This window comes from Camelus ferus, chromosome 14, assembly GCF_009834535.1.
Source record: "Camelus ferus isolate YT-003-E chromosome 14, BCGSAC_Cfer_1.0, whole genome shotgun sequence".
In the NCBI taxonomy this organism is placed as follows: Eukaryota; Metazoa; Chordata; class Mammalia; order Artiodactyla; family Camelidae; genus Camelus; species Camelus ferus.
In genome coordinates, this window is record NC_045709.1 from 7,446,066 (window position 1) to 7,458,240 (window position 12,175).

The window sequence follows — 12,175 nt, forward strand, 5'->3', positions numbered from 1 at the left end:
AATGCCCTGCCTTGAGGTCAAGGCGGAAACCTGTGACCTTTATTCTCATGAGGAAACTTGGCTTTGGACCCATACAAAGCAAGCGTGAGGACAGACAGGAGAGGAGGGAGGGAAGTCCCTACTAGAGTTACCTTCATCAGCGGGAGCTGTCAGGTGGGAAGGCTTGAAAAAAGCACTGTCGGCCTCAGGACCTGGGGAAGCGGCCAAAATCTTGGGGCTTGTGAACAGAGACGTCCGAGGACCGCGTCCTGGGAGCACGGCCCGCTCTCCCGCTGAGGTAAGAGAGAAGTCCCCGCTCTTCTCTCCTGAGCCCTGGGCAGAGCAGCTGCCTGTGGAGTCCGCAGTGCCCTTCAGCAGTGATGTCTCCACCAGGGAGTCCCCTGCAGACAACAGTGAAGGGCCCCGGGGAGAGGCGGCGTCCCCCACAACGTGGCTCTCACTGTCTCCCACTGCTGGCACCTGGCTGGGCAGATCCTGCAGCTGCACACACTGGGGGTTAATCCAGGCAGCCCTGTGCCTCGTGAACCTGATGTCTGATTGGCAAGAGGTGTGGTCAGTGTCCAGGAGGCTGGGCGAACCATCAGTGTCACCAGGGTCATCGCTGACCCCTTCCCAGGGGTCCTCTGGAGAGTCCCGGCAGCCCGCAAACTGTGATACCATCTTCTAGGCTCGGGGCTGGTGTGAATCCTGCTGTCCTATTGGATTCGGACCTTGAACTCACCAAGTGACAGGGTGGAGGGCTGGGAAGTTTATCTGCAGGCAGCAAGAATCATTCAAGATAAACAAGGGCTCAATCATATTTTTAACTCGAAATTCCTTTGAGGAAGCAAAGAAACAAGAAATAAAAGTTTGTACCCAGCCCTGTACTACACAGTAAATCCCACTTGGATTTAAAAGTAAAAAATTAATAAATAAACCAGCCATAAAACTTGCAGCAAACTTAAGGGATATGACATTGGTATAGGAAAGAGGTTTCAAAGCATAAAAATAATTATTTTCATACAATGATAAAGTTGTATAAGAATACTGCTGATAAAAAACAGGTAAAAATGTAAAACATCCATGCATTATTCCAGTAAAATTAAACGTCAAACCCAAAATGGGAATACCATCTGGAAGTCAAGACACATTTTCATAGTTTCTTATTTTTATTCAGTTTGTGTTTGTATTTCAATAAAGTAGACAGGTGGCATGTGAAACTGAGAACAACAAAAACATGAAAAAATTTGTTTTGTATAAATTTACATGAGCTTATAATACTTACTTATAATAGTAATGTAAATCAATGCTTAGCTTATACTGTCTAAAGAACACACTATGAATCTAGACTCTGTCTTTAAAATGATCCGCTCACTTTTAAGCTCCGTTTTTAGCTTTAATAAGTTAGGTAATGATTGAAAGGTTGAGAGCTGCACAAAGGAGAAGCACTCTCGTCACTGTACCTGCAGGCTCGGCATGTGTGTCTTTCTAATGCCCTCCCAGTGTCCTTCACATTGTAAAGCTTAAAGCAACCTTTAACAGCCAAAGCCAGGTCACCAAGGGGCTGGCCCAGAGGTGGAGGCAGTCCCTTTGGCGTTCAGCCCAGAGGAAGGGTGGGGTCCGCAGGCGCACAGCAGGGAGCCTGACTCTGGTTCTCACAAAGTTCAGAGGCTAAGATCATCATTATGTATACAGGCGGCTCCCACACGGATCTATTTCTGACCTCCCATGACCTCCTGGCGAGCAGACCTTACTGTTTGACATTTGTCTGGGGAGGCGGGGTATCACAGCCTGATATATCCAAAGCATACACTGACTTCTCCCCCCAAACCTGCTCCTTCCTGGTTTTCCCCATCTCAGGGGACATACTTCCCAGTTGCTGAGGCCCCAAACCTAAGAGTCATCGCTGACCCCACCTTCCCCAGCTCCCCCTCTTTACCCATCCACAAGCCTCTATCGAGAGCAGCCACCTGAGCCTAAGTCACCATCTTCTCCCACCTGGACCTCTGCCCATCTTCCCAATGGTCTCTCTGCTTCTGCTCTTACCCATTTATTATCAAGTTAGTCAGAGACATCTTTTATAGAGCTACATCAGATGTCATTCTTCTAATCCACTCCCCGCCTCACCGTCATAGCTTCCCATCAAATCTGGAATAAAATCCAAAATCCTTACCTTGTCCTTGAGGCGTGACACCATCCTGTCCTGCAGACCTCTCTCGTGGGTCCACTTTCCCTAAGTCCCGACCACACAGCAAGCTCCTGGGTCCTACAAGCTCCCGCCCACACTATCGGCCCTGTTCTCGGCCCTCCGCCTGGAACGCTCGCTGTTCCCCCAAATGACCGCACGTCTGGCTCCTTCCCGTTTTATGCATGCCTGGGTTTATGAATTACTTCCTCAAAGAAGTCTTTCCTAACTGCCTCTCTTAAAGTAGTTCCCTGGTTACTCCTTATCACATCACCTTGCTTAATTTTCATCACGCTAGCTCTCACTTCCTGATACATATAAGCCCTCCGGCAGCTTACATTCTGGGGGAGGGGAGGTAGTGCCTAAACACACATTCAGACATTTTGGGTGCTGGCAGGCAACGAATAACATGAACCTGAGAAGTGCTAGCTAGGCATCTTCTCAAGCCCTTCCCACCATCATAAATGAGCTCCTCTGAATCAGAGATGCTTAGGTGCAAAAATAAAATCAATTTCTAAACACATTTTAAAGGAAGAGAAATCCAGCTACAAAAGTTACCGTCATTTCTATTGAGACTGTCCTACTGAGGGTAAGCACAGGCCAGATTACTAGTTAATGTACGTGCAGCAGCAAAGGCCCGAGACAACGCAGGGACTCCAGGACTCCCCCCACCCCCATTCATTCTGGAAGGTCCCTGCCCAGCGCGGTCACTGGTCCCATTGAGAATGACTGCATCACCAGGGCCACTGCAGAGCCACAGTGTCTTTGCACCTGGCAAACATGCAATCTTTACAGGAGGGGCGGATGATCAGCCGGGCATGAGCCACCATGAACTCTAGTGACCTCACGAAAGTCTTGCAGACCATAAGCAGCCAGCGCTCTGACAGTGGATGAATAGCTTTAGCTCCGAATACCCCTAACAGTTTTGAAGATACTCCATGAACAGGCACAAGTGTGTCAAGTTTAGGATTTATGACTTTCTCTGCCTCAGCACTACCGAGTACTGGAAGACATACCAGGGAACATCAGAGAAAAGACTCACCTTTAATGTCACTGTCTTAGTGACACGCCCCCTGCTCACCCGGTAAAAAACGGCTCCCCAACAGTTCTTCTCCCCTCCCCAAGTCTAGTTTTTCCTCCTTACTCCTTAGCTCTAGTCCCCATTTTATTTATCCTCAATGACTAACACTCATTAGAATGTAAAATCTCTGAGAGCAATTTTTTAAAAACTTATTCTGATCACTGCTCTGTCCCCAGTATCTAGAGGGGGCACATAATAGGTGCTCAATAAATATATTCTTAGAGTGTATGAATGAAAGAATGAACAAACTAGCCAATAGTGCCTAAGCATGGTTAGGCTGATTATTTCTGTTGTCCAGGAACGGAAGTCAAGATTAGACATCATCTTGTAGATGACATTGGAGATCATGACCTAGAATGTCTGCCAACCATTTCCTTGGAATAAAGAATGTTAGAGAATAGAAATCACAAGAGTTGAGGGTAAAGGGAAAATTCATTTCTCTCAATTTTATGGTGTCTTACTGAGCATGCCCAGTAAGAGACAAAAGCAAGCAGTGCGTGAAATGGTCCATAATCACAGTGTGTGGGCTGTTTGGTTAACACAGTTCCCCAGAACCTCTTTCCATCTTTCTGTCTCTGCTTCCCCTCATGTTTTGACTTTAATCAAAGGTCACATTCCCCCAAGGATGTCTACAGAGTTAAGCTATCACATGTCACACAGAAACCATCAAGACGCCCAATAATGCAACTCCATAGCTTCCACGACAGTGGCCAGGAATTGGAGTAAGCTGCAGGTTTCAGACAGCTGCACATCTCCGCTGCAGCATGTGCTGAACACCGTGTTCTCACACCAAAAGCACCAGATTGCAATGGTGGCTGGTGGCATCACACGGCTCCTCTCTGACCAATTTAACCTTTGGCAATGACCCTTAATTTTGAAGGTCTGTTGTCGAGAACACAGAGGAAGGACAGAAAGCAGGGTGGGGTGAGAAGGGGAACACCCAACCAGGGCAAAGATCAAGGAACACCAGATATTTGCCTAAGAAAACTGTAAGGTTGCCCAAGATGCACAGATGACTAACTTCCTGTGGTCACTGCTTATGTCACGCTTACTACTCTCACTCTGCACAATGATAACTTCCGATATTTCAGGTGTTATGAGGCCAATTTGGCAACTGAAATGGAGACCGTTAGGGGATTTGCCCCAAGTCTCACCATTAGTAATCAGCAGAAGTACAACAAAAACAAAAGCCCAACACCTGATCCAAACCTCCTTCCCTGGTATTTACATGTTCCACTTGGGCTAAAATTAGCAGGATATTTTCAATTTCATTAGCAAAGTAATTTTAAGAATTTCCCCTTCAATTTGTCACAAAATGTGGGATTAAGATCCACTCAGCTATATATATTCGATTCCATGCCCTTTGAAGAGTTGTCCCCAGAATTTTATGATTACAATTTCCTATTTGTGAAAAAAAAAAATCTTTGCACATACATCTCTAATATAGGACTATTTATTTATAAACCTTACATATGCACAGCTATTCTAATACATTATGTAATTATAAAGCATAATTGAAAATAGCATTTTGTTCTTGTTTTCCAATGAGTCATCCCGTTCCACTTTGGGGACCACTGCTCAAGTCATGTTCTACTCAAAAAAAATGTTTTAAAAAATACATTAAAAAACCAATAACAAACCAAAAAAGATAACTAAATAAGACTTAGAAAAAATATTAATACAAAAATTTACCCAAAGTAAGGGCAGGTACCTGTACTTGAAAGATGGCTAGATTTCCATATTTGGGCAAAATAAAATGGGGAGCCATGTGAGAAAACATTCTGGCAGTTCCTCAAATGGTTCGACATCCAGTTACCATTTGACCAAACAATTCCACTCCTGGCTATAAACCCAAGAGAAATGAAAGTGTATGTTACCGCGAAATCTTGTACATGAAAATTTCTTAAACTGCAATATAACTGACATATAGCAGTGTATAAAGTGCACAGCATAATGATTTGATTTACATACATCACGAAGTGATTAGCACAGTAGGTTTACTGCATCGTCTCATATAGGTACAAAATCAGAGAAAAAAGTTTTTTCTTGTGATGAGAACTCAGGATTTACTCTTAACAGCTTTCACAGATAACATACAGCAATCTTAACTGTATTTATCATGTTGTACCTCACATCCCTATTACTTATTTATCTTATAACTAGAAGTTTGTACCTTTTGACTGCCTTTATCCAGTTCCCCCTCTCCTAATTTCCCACCCCCACCTCTGATAACCACAAATCTGATCTCTTTTTCTATGAGTTTGTTTGGTTTTTTTGGAAGTATATTTGACCTACAACACCACATTAGTTCCTGTTACACTACACAGTGATTGGCTATTTCTATCCATGCACAAGTGTTCATGGCGGTGTTATTTGTAACAGCTAAGAAGTGGAAGTAACCCAAATATCCATCAGCTGAGGAGTGCTCAAGCCAAGTGTGCTATGGCCATACAGTGGAATATTATCCAGCCACAGTGAGAAGTGAAGCACTAACACATGCCACAATGTGGATGAGCCCTGACAACATCATACTAAGTGAAAGAAGTCAGGGACAAAATACATTTCACCTCTATTTATTTATGGATTATCCAGAACAGGCAAAGCCATAGGGACAGAGAGAAGATTAAGAGTTGCTTTGGGGGATGGGAAGATGGGGGTGAGAGCTAAAAGGTCCAGGGTGGTATCTTTTTTTGAGGCTGTAATTGTTCTCAAATCAACTGCGGTAGAGCCGGTGCCTGTCTGCAAATATACTGAAACCACGGGATTGTGCACTTTAAATGGGTGACTTGTACGGTGTGTGAATTCTATCTCAATCTCAATAATGCTGTTGAAAAAACGAAATGGGACAAGTATCCGACTCCCTTCTGGAAGGTCTGGGGAGAATAGAGAGCCCTGGTATTTCATGGGCTACAGGGATCAAAAGAGCAAAGCTGTCAGTCGGCTGTGAACAAAGGCACTGAAAGTTAAAAGCATCAACAGAGAGCAGATAAAGGGCGTACTGAATAAATGCACCCAAAGTAGGTACGGAGAAGGGAGAGAGTAAGTGGAGGTGAAGATGCCACGACTGAACTATCGAGAAAAAGAACAAACCCCAAGGGCCACCAAAGACAGCATCACCAGCGAGATGGCTGAGTAACTGGGCACCACTTGCCAGACCCCACACTGCGGGCCGCAGGCATTCACCTGTATCTGGACACAAGTATTGCAAGGGAGGGTCTGCTAGGCCTGATTTACAGACGGGAAACACAGTCAGGTTAAGTATCATGGTCATGTTTGGTTAAGTGCCTACCTTTTAGAAATATATACAGAAGGATTTAGAAATAATTGATAGAATTTGTTGAATTTGCTTTAAAATGATACAGTGGGAATTGCCAGTGGGGGATGTGGACGAAACACAACTGGCCAGGCTGACCGTTGCTGAAGGTGGGAGAGGGTCACATGTCCTGTTCTCTCTACTTGTACGTTTGAAATTTTCCAAAAGAGAATTCCCAAGTTAAAAACAACAACCTTCAGCATTTGCTATGTCTGTCAGTGTGTCCCTCAGTTACCTCTCTGACCTCCTTACCCACTGCCTCTGCACCCCTACACCCTCCTCTACTTCTCTACCCACCCCCACATTTACTCAAATTTACCTCCGGATGGAGGCTTTCCCCATTATCCTTTTTAAAACTGCATCCCTGCAGGTTTCCACTATCCCCATTTACTGCTCTATTTTTTCCTGTAGCACTCATCTTCTGGTATCTTACCCATCATCATCAGTTCATTACCAACACTTACATGGCATCTACTGTGTGCCTGACACTGTTCTAAGCTTTCTACACACACACACACACAAACACACACTCCATCCTCCTAACACCCTATGAGGTTCATATAACAGCACTATTTTTATTTTACAGGTGAGAAACGAGGCACCTTGGGTCAGTGGAGCCAGTTTCACACCCAGGCACTGTTGCTTCCAAGTCGACATTCTTACCCACAACAGCACAGAGGGGAAGGGAAGACCCTTAAATCTCATTGTTGAAACGTCTCTCCAGGACATCAAAATTCACCAAGCATGGAAGGGCTGCTGTGAGCCCAGCAAGGTCAGTAACACTGACATGCTTACCTCCCTCAGCCCAAACCTCCATAGAGACCAAAGTAAAGTAAGGGTGAGAAACCAGAAAAAAAAAAAAAAAAAAAGCTTTTATATAGGTCATTGGACAGTTCAAATGCCTTGACAATTGAATCATATTGTTTAAAATACCCAAACAATAAACATATATAGAAGTTCAATTTTCCTCACCTATTAGATTTAAAGTGGCCATCCTAGGTTTCTCAAAAAATTAAAAATAGAACTACCATATGACCCAGCAATTCCACTCCTAGGTATATATCCGAAAAAAACAAAAGCACTAATTTAAAAAGACACATGCACCCCAATGTTCATAGCAGCACTATTTACAACAGCCAAGACATGGAAGCAACCCAAGTGCCCACCAACAGATGAACAGATAAAGATGTGGTATGTATGTATGTACACACATACACACTGAAATATTACCCAGCCATGAAAAAGAATAAAATTTTGCCATTTGCAGGAACATGGACAGGCTTGGAGGACATTATGCTAAGTGAATTAAGTCAGACAAAGATAAACACTGTATGATATTGCTTATATGTGGAATCTAAAAAGTACAACAAATTAGTAGTGAATATAATAAAAAAAGAAGCAGACCCACAGACTAGAGAACTAGTGGTTACCGGGGGGGGGGGGGAGGTGGGCAATAAGGGGTAGGGGAATGAGAGGTATAAACTATTGGGTGTAAGATAGGCTTAAGGATGTATTTATTGTACAACACAGGGAATATAGCCAATATTTTGTAGTACTGTAAATGGAAAGTAGCCTTTAAAAACTGTATAAATTTTTTTTTAATTTTTAAGGAATCCAAAATAAGTAAATAAAGTGGCCAGGCCAGAAACTGTCTTCTAAGAACAGCTTCCAAATAATGCAAGAGAGAATAGGGAAGCTTACATATATTTTCAGGACTCCATTGTTTTCTGAGCCACTATAGCTTGCTGGAATAAAAGAAAGTAGAGGAATGTAAGGAATAAAAAAATTCCTGCCACCCTCCAGTTTTCATCATCTGAAATCAACTAGAGAAAAGCACGTGCTGGCCATGGGTGCTATTCAATGATACCTGCCAGAAAAACTTAGAGGTCTACTTTGCACTTATCTCTTTTAATAAATGTAATGCTAAGGATCCAAGAACAGAACTAAATAATTTTTTAAACAATTTTCAAACACAATTATCGGGCAAATCACATCTGCCAGTCTACTCTTGAAGCTAAAGGAAGTAAAGACCACATAGCGATTCAGTGACAAGCTCAGGGTCCTGGATCCCTGCTCCATGTCCTCAGTCTGGATGTGTGGGATGAAACCCAGTGTAGAAGTAAAGAAAAAAACACAAGAGTACCAATCAAATAGAAGTTTTATGCCAATTTGAGAGAAATTACTTACTAGTTGTGTGATCTTGGACAAGGCACTTAACCTCTCTGTGCTTCATTTTCTTTACAAATTATTGTGAGAACTAAATGAGTTGTAACATGCAAATCTCAGTCTGGCACACAAGAGTCTATAAAAGTAAAGTTAGCTTTATTATCACATCAGTGTTATTTTATAAAGACTTCCAGTTCAGTGTAAAACAGTCTAGTTTTATTTCCCAACCTCTGAGTCATATTTCAATTCCTTTTAATTAAAATGGAAAAGCCAATCAGAGATCTTATTTAGTACCTTGAAAAGATATAATATGACATACAGGCACTAGTACTGCTCATGTTTATAATCTCTGGAAGGCTGGACATGCTTATCTAAAAAGAACTGCCTAGATTTTAAAAGTTATCAACCAACCATGTGAATTTCTCCTTTCCGTATTAGAATTATGAATCTAAATTTAGTAATAAGAGAAACTATTCAAATTTGTCCCTGCTATTATTATGTGCTCTGATTTGTGTGGGAGGATGTTCTGGAGCTCTTTACTTATCTTCTGCTAAAGACTATTCAAATTACAATGCTTATTCTTAGGTGTTTATTCTTGGCTCTGATAGAATTGTCCCCATGTCAGAAAACAAGAACTCTAACTTCAGAAAGTTGACAATATATCCAGAGTTAAATGGTCTCCTGAAGAACATGTCCAATTAAATCTAACCCCCCAGCTGCCACGACTCAGCTTTCATCAATTCTCCTAACATCTCCCTCCCCTCCCTTTGTATGTGCCCTAAAGAATGTGATGAAAAAGGCAAAGGTCCTGTCCCCTGATGTCACGCTGTGATGGGCAGTTTCAGGGTGACTGTGTGGTGAAGAGGAATTGCAACAAGAGGTTGAGAAACAGACTCATCTTGCCCCTCTGCTAGGGTAACCAGAAAAACTTCAGCACTGCCCTGAATTTCCTGTCTGGACTCAGATACAAAGTTCTGTTGGTGGCCAGGAAGGAGGTGTGGGGAGCAATACGGTGATAGCTTAATTTGTGGAAACCGCATTTTACACTTTTCAAAACAATACCCTCCCTCTAGTTACCTTCCAAACCACCCAGTGAGGTGGGGCAAGAACTAGCCTACTTCACACACAAGCAAACTGAAGTTCAGCGAGATGTCCTGACTTGCCAAGACCTCACTGCCATTCGACCTCAGGACAGGGTCTAAGAAACCTAAGTTTGCAAATGACCCTCAGTCCTTTGCGCTTTCCCTGAACATCTTCGATTCAAAGATCCTCCCAAATTCCACTGGAATATCACAGGGCAGGTCTTGAATATCCCCTTTCCTTTGAGCCCTCATTCCCATTAAGGCTAAATAACCCCGCTTCTGAAGTTTCTCCACATTCTCCAAGCTGACAGCATCAATTTCACAGGATAGTGAGCCTCCCACGCGGTCATGGGCAGGCGGCGTGGGGGTGAAATGCAGCATCCGCTTTCCCAGCTGCAATCTCAGCAGGTGGATTCCACATCTGGCGCTTGGACCAAACAATGTGCTGCGGTTTCATGCTCGCTAGCGCGGTTCAGCAGCAAAACTTTGTTTGCCACCAGCTTTGGGCGCGTTGGGGAGGTGGTTCTGCGCTGGCCTTCGCCATCTGTGTGTGCGCTTCTGCGGAACCGAGAAAAGCCACCAGTCCGGAACCCAGCGCCCAGGACCGCGCAGAACGAAGGCTTTGTGCTCACTAAGAGTCGTCCTGCATAAAAGTGCCTTGAGGTCCCTCTCCTGCGCCCCTCTGGACCCAAGATGGGTACGGGGTCGCCCCCGCCCCCAACCACCTCGCAAGTCAACTCCATAAAAATCGGCCACCCCTGCTGAGGAGCCCCCTCTTACCTTCTCCCAGGAGACTCGGCACTGCCTTTACCAACCTTGGGGTTCCCCCGCCAGTCTCCGCTCCGCGCATGCCTCTCTGGCGTCCCTCCCACTACTCCCTCTCTAGCTGCCTCCCCCTATCCCCCCACCTCCCGCAGCTCTGGCACCCCGCCCCCAACCCCCAGCCCCGCCCCGCTCCGCTCCCCCAAGCGCTGGAAAACTAGGTCCGCTACTCGCCGGCGCTGCTCGCGGCAGCGTTGCAAGGTCACTGCGCCCCCCAGCGGCCGAGAGAGGGAGAGAGGAGGGGGAAGCGGCGCCCTGACGCCGCCATCCCCAACCCTCTCCCCTCCAAAAAAAAAAAAAAAAAAAAAATCCGGGGCTCCTGCCGCAATCCAAGAAGCTCACCAGGGAGGCGAAGCGCTGCTCCCGGCCTGCTGCTCTCAAGGAGACACCGAGGGCGCAAACGGGAAGGAACTCGGGACCCCTCCCTGTACCTCCCCCCCAGCCCCTGACCTCAGGCCCCGGGCGATGCGAGCTGGGGACCGCAGGAGCAGCTGTGCGCTCCTCTCTCCCGGTTCCCTCTGGAAATCCCTCCCTGCCCTCGCTGGGGACCCAGATGGAACCGCGCTTTCAGGGGTCGAAATGAGGTAAACACAGACCTGGCCCAACCCCAACCCCACAGCCCCAAGCAGCGGTTTTTAGCATCAGTACAGTTGCCTGAAAAGCTGATCTTCCCTAGTAATTTGGATTAAGGTCTGCACTGAAATCAGTGGGCCCAGCGGGGCCCTGCAACTTACCCGAAGCGAGAACCGCGTCTTTCTGACCTCAGCGGGCTGCTCCCCGCGGAACCCCTCTCCGAGGGCGCCCCTGTCAGCATTCGTCCAACCTAACCCTCACCTCGTCCTCTTGCGGCCAGGGTCTGGAATCCCATCACCGCTGTGCCGCGGAGAGCGCGCAGATCGCGCAGATCGGGGTGGAGGCTGGGGAGAAGCTGCCAACCAATACAGAAAGTTCTCACAAATAGAAACCTAAGCCCTGACAGTACAGCTGAGGGCACGCAGTCCCGCGGCCCCTAGGGAGCTTCAGCGCGCTCCAGCAGCGCCCTCACGTCTCCTGGGGGAAGAATCCCCCAGTTACCGGCCCCGGGAACGACCCGCAGGGGAGCTGGTCCTGGCTTGCTTAGAAGAGGTCCTTCTGCTCTGTCAAGCCTGACCCGCATCGCACTCCCTTTGGTTCCTTGGCTTTCTCCTTTGTCACTTCCAGGTTGTGGAACCATGTCACAGGCATTTTGGCCTTTATATGCCCGGCGTCTCTCTGAAATACCCACCTCCTTTACCCAGCGCAGCGTGGAGGAGTTAAGGGGCGGCACTGCGTCGTCGCTGCTTCTACAGATGAAGGTCTCAGTGAGCCAGCATCACGCAGCTACGTGAATACCAGCTGTCAGTATCCGCTTCGGTTGGGGGCAGCCTGTGTGGAGTCTAGACTAGCTTTGACCCGAAACACCTCTGGACATTGAGGGTTCTGTCTTAGGAATTCAAGTCTGTTGAAGGCCGACTGGGATGGGCTTACATTAAACTAAATCAAGAAAGAAAAGGGTACGGGATGGGTGC

At 46.0% G+C, this 12,175-nt stretch overlaps 1 protein-coding gene across 4 annotated transcripts in view; it reads right to left on the bottom strand.

The window, feature by feature from the left end:
- RUBCNL (rubicon like autophagy enhancer) overlaps positions 1–11,827 on the bottom strand; it is a 32,424-nt gene extending 20,597 nt beyond the window's left edge. Inside the window, exons 1-2 of one of the 4 annotated variants that reach the window (XM_032496140.1) lie at positions 11,463–11,827; positions 132–753 (exon numbers count right to left, since the gene is read on the bottom strand). In XM_032496140.1, coding sequence (XP_032352031.1) covers positions 132–660 — 529 coding nt within the window. In that variant the 5' untranslated portion in view covers positions 661–753; positions 11,463–11,827. Of the gene's footprint in view, positions 1–131; positions 754–2,152; positions 4,925–10,586; positions 10,703–11,362 lie in introns of those variants that run through there. The other 3 variants (XM_006187345.3, XM_014561460.2, XM_014561459.2) reach the window with 3 other exon arrangements.
- Between the last annotated feature and the right edge of the window lie 348 nt (positions 11,828–12,175).